Source organism: Thamnophis sirtalis, unplaced genomic scaffold (genome assembly GCF_051295495.1).
Source record: "Thamnophis sirtalis isolate CommonGarterSnake01/CBP01778 unplaced genomic scaffold, rThaSir2_p1.2 scaffold_11, whole genome shotgun sequence".
Taxonomy (NCBI): Eukaryota; Metazoa; Chordata; class Lepidosauria; order Squamata; family Natricidae; genus Thamnophis; species Thamnophis sirtalis.
The window spans coordinates 26,368,087-26,378,222 of NW_028261391.1; the positions used below are offsets into that span (position 1 = coordinate 26,368,087).

The 10,136-nt window shown below is 39.2% G+C and overlaps 1 protein-coding gene across 1 annotated transcript; it reads left to right on the forward strand.

Moving 5' to 3' along the window:
- Positions 1-52: 52 nt before the first annotated feature.
- SERP1 (stress associated endoplasmic reticulum protein 1) lies at positions 53-3,361 on the forward strand. Its single transcript, XM_014072483.2, has 3 exons — positions 53-377; positions 711-786; positions 1,981-3,361. The coding sequence occupies exons 1-3, from the start codon at positions 294-296 to the stop codon at positions 2,019-2,021; spliced, it is 201 nt and encodes a 66-aa protein (XP_013927958.1). The 5' UTR covers positions 53-293; the 3' UTR covers positions 2,022-3,361.
- The last annotated feature ends 6,775 nt before the right edge of the window (positions 3,362-10,136 follow it).

The following is a 10,136-nucleotide window of genomic DNA, read 5'->3' on the forward strand; positions in this document are numbered from 1 at the left end:
CGCTTTTCAAGCGAAAGCGTGAAGAGCGGCGGCTCGAGGAGAGTCTCGCTTCCGGGGGGGACGGCTCTCCCGCCCGCCCGCTCCGCCGCCGCTGGGCAACGCGCTTCCGGAGGGTGGGATCAGCGTGAAGGGCAGTTGCTGCTTACGCGGCGGCTTGGCTGGGAAGAGCCCGAGAGGCGAGGCGGACGGTCCTCCCGTGATCCCCGGCGCGGAGCTCCCACAGCCCAAGAGCGGCGTCGCTCGACGAGTGCCAGACGGAGGCGGCGGCGGCGGGGACGGCAACAGCAGTCAAGATGGTGGCGAAGCAGCGGATCCGGATGGCCAACGAGAAGCACAGCAAAAACATCACGCAGCGCGGCAACGTGGCCAAGACCTCGGTAGGGGCCGCCGTCTGCTCGCTCCCTTTTCCCGCAGCTCTCGGCGGGCCGGTACCTAGCCCTGTCCCCTTTTCCCAGGCAGAGAGAGAGAGAGGAGCCGGAGCAGCCGAGGCGTCGCTGTTCAAAGCCCCGTCTGTCTTAAAGCAGCCCAACCACCCTGGGAGGCTTCATCCCGTTTGGCTTCCCTTTGCTTCGGCGACACCCCCCCCCCGCCTCCCTCCGTCCCCGTCTTGATAATCCCCGGGAGGGTCTGTGGCGGGGCGGGGGTTGAGGGTTCCTGCCCAAGGCGGCTGCGAGGTTTCGGTCCCTAACCGTCGATGGCTTTTCCTGCAGAGAAACGCCCCCGAAGAGAAAGCATCGGTGGGACCGTGGCTGTTGGCGCTGTTCATCTTCGTGGTCTGCGGCTCGGGTAAGTGTCTGTGCTGGCTGCAGCTGGGGGGAGGTCAGGTTTTCCCCGGGAATTGAAAGGGCCGAGCGAGTCCCTTTGGTTGTGATCCAGATTGCTTCAGACCCAGATCAGGCGGGGATGAGAAACGCTCTGAGGAACGTTTCCCCGGTGAAGAAGAAGAATGTGACATTGCATCTGACAGGCCTTCGGGTGAAGATGTTTGTGCATTTGGGAGAGAAGACTTTTATTGCTGCAATAGTTAAGAATACTTTACCAAGATTTGGCAATCAGAATGTATGATGCAGATATGTACTTCTCTAATTTCCAAGCTGCTTGGTCTTGCTTTTTTGATCAAGCTTTTTTTTAAAATAAGCTTACACTGATCTTTATCTAATTCTGTAACTATTGTGTGTGAGTAACCCCTGAATGTTCATTTCACAATTCATTTCTAATCTCTTCGTTGAAAATAATAGGCTTCCTGTATACCAGATGTCTCAGGACAAAGCTTTGAAAAAAAAGGATGAAAGCTTATGCAAAGTAGCTTTAAGCACTGTCATTAAGGGAGTCATGTGACTATTCACCTGTGCCTTTTATCAGCTTTCAACTTTGTTTACCATTACAAATTTATGTAAGGCTATATGGATTTTATTACTTGATCCTAGACTTTATATTTTAATTTTTATAGTGTTCTTTCATTTTTTATTTTTATGACTTTTTTGTATATTTTTATTGTTATATACCTCCCAGACTCTCTTCTGAGACATGGCTAACCGTATAAATGCAATATATACTTTCCAAATATCCTTGACAAAATTACATAAAAAGCAGAACTTGCTGCCTTATACTTGAACTTTAACTGTTAGAGTGGTTTGCACATTCATTAACAAGATGCTTATAAAAATAGGCAACAGATAAAGGAAAGTAGTACTGTACTATAAACATCTAAATTTACAATATTGTAATCTAAATATTCAGTAGTAGAACTTTGTACACTGCAATAACTTGTTTACATGTTATTGATGTGTGAATTGACTAATGTCATATTTGAGGGCATTATTTTATTTCTATGTATTGAATAAGTTGATAAGTGAATGATAAGAGGATTGAAATAGGGGTCCTTTGAGATAAGGGTGCTAAAATAACTAAAAAGGTATGTGCCGTTTGATGAATGCTAATGTACTTTGCTTAGTAATACTCCTTTGTTTTGTTTTATAGCAATCTTCCAGATTATTCAGAGTATCAGGATGGGCATGTGAAAGAGTTGGTCTTTAAACAAGATATTTTCTTCTGTGAACTATGAACTCTCATTCCTAATGTTCGATAACTTGGAATTTAAATTTCCTGTCGTCTTGCTTCTGAAGAACTGTCCATGTTGGCCACATGTCATTCCAGGTTCTTTCACAAATCATTCCAGGTTTTCTAGTCCATGCCACAGTGCCTTGAAAAAGCACCACATGTATAAAGCAATAAAGAATTATTGTTAACTTAAAATGGTGGACCTACTTATTCTGTGAATCAAATTCATGATTTATGTTGATATTAAGGTATCATAAAGTATATTTTAAAATATAATCAGTGTAGATAGTGATTGCATCATATGTAAACACTGATTTTGTTAATCTTCTGTATAAATGGAAGTGTTTTATTTAAAAGAAAGTGAATCTTATTAAGTGGTAACTGTATAACTAGTTTAAAGCACATTCATACAATTCAATTAGATACCTGCTATGTTTTTTTGCGTATCTAAAACCCATCTTGCATATGTGTAGCTTAGTTTTAGTGTAGCATGCAGCAATTTAATTACGAATCTAGTAGAATACCTTATCCTTTGCTTCTTTTGGATCTTGTTTTATTAAACAATGTAATGTAAACCCAGTGGCTTAACTGACCATAATTTACATATAGGAACAAAGCTCTTCAGTCTTAAAACGCACCAGACGTTTCTCAAAATGCTTAGCTGCTACTGTTAAATTGTATTGAATGTCAGTGTTTCTTATGCCATTATTGCATTGTTGGGGTAAGATAACTGTGGGCACAACTCAGAAGATACATTCAGGATGTAAATACCACCTCTTGATGTGTTCTGCATCAACCATATGTTGTTTATACAGACAGCACTAACATGCATGTAGGCTGAACAGTACCCCACTTCAGTTGTACAAATTAACAGATTAAACATACTGCTGAATCCAAATTTTTATATTACTGTGACATGAGCCATTTTCTGTAAATTCTACTGCATGTTAATGTAGAAGTCAATGAAACGATGTAAGGGTAAGTGGGTTGCACTTCACAGGGTAGTAAACGTCAGATTGAAATGTTCTTACCACTATTAACAGCTTCTTGCAAAGTATATAGCAAGGAAAATGCTTAGTTTGGTACTCTATCAGGGAATGCCTTATAGAAAGGTAACTTACTACTTTTTAAAGGGCTGAGTGGAACTTTAATTAGGTAAATGACTCTTAATCCTGAAAAATGGGATGATGGGCAGATTACTGGAAGGCTAGACTTTGTACTGTTAGCAGTACATTCTGTAAATGGGAAATGCTTGTTTGTAATCTAAGAACAATTTCCAATAAATTACTTTAAAATCTGCTGTGTTAAGTTTTCAAAATCCCTGATTTAATTTGCATGAAGAAAATCCTATATTAGACAATGTGTTATTTTTCTGTTCAGTGCCATTTTATAAGCTATAAAGTTCCTTGACTGGTGATGTACCGCCAACTTTGTCTGCCAAAGTATTCCCTATATTGATACAAGATTGGTGGTGCAGAACTGGAAATGGGTGGAATAGGGAGAAGAGCGACTTCTACCACCAACTGACTCTTTATTTCAGCATCCAGTCTTTGTCTTCACAGTGGTGTAAGTTTATAATATTAAAATATTGACTGCTAAGGTCCATCTTCCATCATAATGGAGCATAATATTCAGGCTTACCAGTTTTTAATGTTAAAGTCTATACCTTAAGGTCATTTTGAAGTACAACATCTGGAATTACTAATTAGCCTGGCTTGAATGTATTGACATTGCTCCAAAAACACTAGAGATTCTTTGATTGCCTATATCAAGATAAGTAGCATGACTCTTGTGATGTTTAAATCATAAAAGAGAGTTCTGTTCATAGGAAATGTGGGAGGGGGTCTAATATTTTGGCCATCCCATATAAGGGAGTGCAAGCTTAACATAACAAAACAAATGTGGGAAAAGATGCAGATGTAAACTAGATCTGCTTTGAAGCATTTCCATTGTTCAGTTTTTCAATGGTATATTAGCTAACCCTAACTTAGTTTAACATTCAAATGAGCTCTCCTTTAAATCTCTTGAGAAGATGTATGCAGCTATTGGTTCCATTGTAATCCTGAGAAGTAACAGTTACTCCTAGTAATGCTGGGAAAAGTTTAGAGTAGGGGTTTAGGATACTTTCTATTAGAGCAAGCAGGCTGTATTTTGAAATAATTCTTATAAAAAGAGCGGTAAGTGTATTTCTAAAAATTTCTAAAATTGCATATTAACCTTTTCCCGGTTTGCATTTAAGAATCTCAAATATCTACTCCTTTTAAATTACTAAAGATTTAAAATATGACAATGCTATTAATGTATATATGTAATATATTAATATCTTTAATGTGCTATGTCACATTGTCCAATTCCAGATAATATTCTTATTGAAATATTTTACACTAAACAAAGTTTCTGCATCGTTTTCAAGCGTAGCATCATGTAAAATGCAGTGGAGTACTCTGGATGAACAGTTGCTAGGACAAGGTACCAAATTGCAGCTAGACATACAATTAGGATTTATCTAAGCTAGTCAAATGCACGTTGAGTTAGTGAGGACGCTTGTAACTAACAACAGAGATGGAACAAGAAGCACAATACAACTCGATATTTAAAAACCAGGGCAGTCTGCCCAGAACAAATTGGTTCTGGATTTGTAGGCCATTTGTTTACAATATTTGTCCAGCTTGAGCTTCAGTTTGTTATCCTTGATTTCCATTGCTTCACTTGAGCTGAAGAAAAATAATAACTGCATAACATTAGTGAAAGGTCATCGTCTGTTGGTCATGGTATTATAACATCTTTATAAATGATAGAACAGGAGGTGTGATGCTTATCACATACAGTATGCAGATGACATCGAACTGGAAAAAGGACCTAGATAAAATCATAAGATAAAAATACATAATGACTATGACCATGAATTAAAAATATTTTATTAGGGACAGTCATATGTGCAAATTATAAGATCAGTAATAACCATCCTAACTATAGTAATACCACAGTATGCAAAGCAAATTAGTTGTGGTGGCTTTAAAAGACTAACACAATTTTAGATTTGGAGTTAGGATTTGGGTTAAGGCTACATAAGGATAATATCCAGTTCATGCAAAATATACCACTTTATGGTTTGGTTCTACCTCATTTAGAATATTTCGCCCAATTCTAACACAACAATTTAAAAAAAAAACATGGACAAACTGGAATATGTTTTATCCCGAAGAGTATAATGCAACTGGCAAGAGGCCTGGAAATTAAAAGTAATTAAAACAATTGACTATGTACCCATACAACAAACCCTAACCATGTTCAATTATTTGAAGAACTGTTGCATAAACAAAGGCAACTCTATTTTCTATTATGTGAAGCCAATCCAATCCAAACAAATCATATTATAGTAAAGCGGGTTTAAATAAGCATTAGGAAGAATTTCCTGACAATACAAGCAGTTCAGTATGGAATCTATTTCTTGAAAGGTGATTGACCCTCCTCTATTAGATATTTAAGATGGGGGTGGATCTTTCTAGAATGATGTCTAAGACTGGCTTTATTGGAAACACTTCCTTGACGTTTCCAATAGGAAGCTATAATATAGTTTAAACTTCTTAGATGTAAAGATTTGCTTGCTTAACAATTTGTTGGCTAATTCATTTGACCGTTTGGAAGGCTTTGAAGACCTGGTTCTTCTTCCTGACCTTCACCCACCCCAGGCCTTGTGCCAGAAGGTTTCTTAAGCCAAATACAGGTGCAATTGTGGAGGTTTGCTATGGTGCCTTTGATGCATTATGATTATCTTTACTTTGGTTTTGTTCATGTGTTTTTAGGGTTTTTAAAAATGTTTTTTGTGGATTGTTGTTAGCCACCCAGAGTTATATACAGTATTTAAGATCAACTGTCACATAAATCTTCTAAATAATTGCATAAATGTGTAGCACTCATTTATGTACATATATGTACTCATTTTTCTTTTTGATTTATGGCCCACCTTTTCCGCAGTGGGTTGAGGCATAAATACAGTACCACGTTCCTCCAGTTCTTCCAACAATGCAGGTTGAGCTGAGCAAACATGATTGCCCTGAGGTCAGCAAATGAACTTTCATAGTTGAGACCCAAACATGGATCTTCCTAAACCAAGTCAAAAACTGAATTTTGGCTATTTGAATTAATGACTTGTTTTACTGAATCACTGATTGGTGCTGTCAAAATGTGATAGGGCAGAGGCCCACTGGCACGTATTGAGCCAATGAGTCATATACATGCCTCATAGAGAATCCTTAGTATGAGATACAATATGTTGGTATTGCTGCCATAGGTAGTGAGGAGGAGTATGGTCAGGATATGCCTACAAATTTTCAGTAGTTCAAAGACCTGGAGACTAAACATATGAAGAATGGCTGCAGTTTCTGGGTCTGGCTAGTCTAAAAAAAAGAAGAATTAGGGGTGACATGATAGCAGTATTCCAGTATTTGAGGGACTGCCTCTGGTGCTTTCTCCAAAGCACCAAGAGGACAGGACAAGAAGCAATGGTTGGAAACATATCAAAAAGAGAAGCAACCTGGAATTAAGGAGAAACTTCCTAACAGTGAGGACAATTAACCAGTGGAACAGCTAGCCTTCGGAAATTGTTGGTGCTCCATCACTGGAGGTTTTTAAGAAGAGACTAGACAATCACTTATCTGAAATGGTATAGGTTCTCCTGCTTGAGCGAGGGTCTTGTCTAGAAGACTTCCAAGATCCCTTCCAGCTGTATTCTAATTCTAATTGTTGTTTTCCTTTCATCTTTTCTTTGGACGTTCTTCAACGTTTTGCTAGCTGACATCATAAGATTTTTACTTAAAGGCTAATCAGATAGAATACTCAATAGATGATGCTTTGTAATTTTTTGAAGCCTTGCTCTGAACCATGTAAGACATATACATATTTGTGTATTTGTGGTGAGAAGAGAAAGTTAAACTGGATATAAATCCATTTGTCATTAAATACCAGAAACCTGTGACTCTGTTCCATGACATGCTGGATGATCTTATAGACATCCAGAAAGATTTTCTGATTGGAATTTGTACACTTTGGGACGTTAAAAGATGAATGTATTGTAGGCTGGATGCAACAGTACTGGTAGCACTGTGCATGATAGTTAAGAGAGTCATTTCTTTTAAAAGTGAAGAAGTATGAAATTCGACACTGTGCAATCAATTTCATGTTGACCTTCATTTGAGATTAGGGCATTTGATGTGTTTCCTGCCAATTTGTGCCTTTATTATGTTTTCTACAGAATAAAAGAGGTAGGGTTTTTTTCAATTTCCCATGAACAGGAAGCAGACTGAAGGCGTTTGAGGCCACCTTTATGGGCATTGCTTAGATGAGAAATGACCTGTTTAGGAATTTGTTAAAGCTTTGAAGCAGGACAATTTAAGTATGTGTAACATTTTCTACATCCAGTGAGTGAACATTTTTATAACCTGTCTGCTTCACCCATCTGTTTGATATATTCTTTTTGACAACATATAACAACATCTTACAGGCTTGTATATCAATCATTCTTTGACCTAAATTCTTTAGTCCCCTCTAGTGTCCAGTTTTTGAAATCATGAAATTGCTTAAGCATGTAAAAACCAAACCAGAATCTATTTCTCATAAAGAAAAACTGTTGTACATTATAATTAATTCGGACATCTTTATTTTAAAGTTCCAATATTCCATTTTTATCTGGATCCATTAATAGCTTTTTAAAATTAAAATATATTGAGCCTTTATTTCAGTCTCCATTGCAGAAAGAAGCCATCCAGAACACACGTGGGAAATCTCATGTCCTCTTCTTATCCAAAACGGTTCCTGGGAACCAATAATGGTATTCTATTCTCTTCGCTATTGGTTCGGTAGCGGGAGCATGCACAGAAAGTCCATGCTGAGGTCAGGGTGGGTGGCCGAAGCCTTGCACCACTGCCACTATCAGTTCACCAAAACCGGTGCAAACCGGCAGCATACCACTTTGCTGGGAACTGATCTACTCTCTAGTTCTATAGTCTTTGCCATGCCATTGGCTCTGCTTTCATGGAACAATCTTCAATGTTCCATACCTTCCCCCAGAGTCCCAAATACAAAATATTGCTATAACAGGTCAGCCACACACCATTGCCCCATGATGGCGAACCTATTGCACACACACCACAGGTAGCACACAGAATTCTCTCTGCGGGCATGCGAGCCATCGCCCCAGCTCAGCTCCACCATGCATGCGCACGAGCCTCCCGCCGACCAGCTGGTTTTCGGGCCTCTGCTATACATGCGCAGGGGGCAGGAGGCAGGGCGCATGTGGAAGACACACATGCATAGCAGGGGGCAGGACCCATGTGCGGGGATTACATGTGCATGCACAAGGCCCCCCGAGAAGCATATAGGGTCGTGCGTGTATGCATGGGGCCATGTGCACGAGATGGGGCAAACACACAGGATTTCACATGCGTTGCATTATGGGTGCATGTACATGCATGCACTGTTGCGCGCACATGCAGCTTTTAGCACACAACGACAAAAAGATGAGCCATCACTGCCATAGCCCATGGCCCACTATATATGTTGGTCCAACAGTATATTAAATCCAATTAGTTTTTTGCCCATTTTATCATACAGTCTTCAATATATTCATTTTCAGTTTCCATTTTTCAGTAAATGTTTATATATAGCACTAGCAATAGCACTTAGACTTATATACCGCTTCACAGTGCTTTACAGCCCTCTCTAAACGGTTTACAGAGTCATATTTTCCCCCAACAATTTGTGTCCTCATTTTACCGACCTTGGAAGGATGGAAGGCTGAGTCAACCTTGAGCCTGGTGAGATTTGAACTGCCAAATGGCAGGTAGCTGGCAGTCAGCAGAAGTAGCCTGCAGTACTGCACTCTTAACTACGCCACCGTGGCTCCTATACATGTTAGCAATAATATGCTCATCATTTGTACACAATCCAGTCTTAACATTTTCAAAGTCTGGATGGCATTTTTCACAGTTAAATTTTGGTATACATGCCCATCCATAGTGATCTTCATTTTCTCACATCTCAGTTCTCATCTTTATAATTGATTAAGATGCAATGAAAAAATATGTTAAAATATACACAAAATGTATATTTTGTGATAAGACAGCCACACATCACATACATTCCACCCTGTATATAAAGAAGACAGAGAGATTAGATAGGATTTTGCTAGTGATGGGCAATAGAATTGTATTCTTTACAATTGTGAATAGTTCACTAGTGCCCTATACAACATCAATTCTTCTAAGCCTTTTCACTTCAAAGTACTAAATTATGTTGACTAATATAAAATGGTTTCTTTTCTCCTTCCCCTTCTTCTTCTCTATTTCCTGTATTTTAGGGGATATTTTAGGAAATATCCCCTAAAATAACATATATTATCTTTGTTTTAGGTTTATGAGTAAATAGTCTTACTGTCCTTCACCACAATTTTGCTTTATTTGTTCTTAATAGTCTTGCAATTCTTTTCCACCACATTTTCCACCACTTCAGGTTGACTTTTTATGTGATAGGCTGACTGCAGAGAAGCTATTTTGAACTTTATTGCTTTTTTGGTTTGAGGCAGAAGGATTCTGCATTTGAATGTATAGATATTATAAATGGTTCAACAGCCCACAGCAGTGTCTAAAGTGGATCAAGCATGTGTCAGGTGTTAGCAACAGTGCGATACCAGCCTCCAGTTTTCAACATACATCATCACACTGCTTGTACACCAAATCATAATGAACTCCTGCGGACACTGCTATTGCCTGGAGCTATTTTTGCTCCAGAGGATGAAGGAAAGAAAGGCATAAGGCCACATATATGACATATGGAGTATGAAGAGAAATAAAAGCATATTGGAAGGAAAAAAAATATCTTGTGCAACAAGCAGTTGCAAAACCTAGAATGCCAGTTGTCTGACTGTGTGCAAGCATTTTGGACTAGAGGCAGGGGTGGGCTTCAAAAATTTCAACAATGTGTTCTCTGTCTGGTTGCTGGGTACATGTGGGCATAGTGGGCGTGGCCTAGTCAGCCTCCTGCACCGCCTTCCCTAGGCTCCGGAGGCTTTCCTCGAG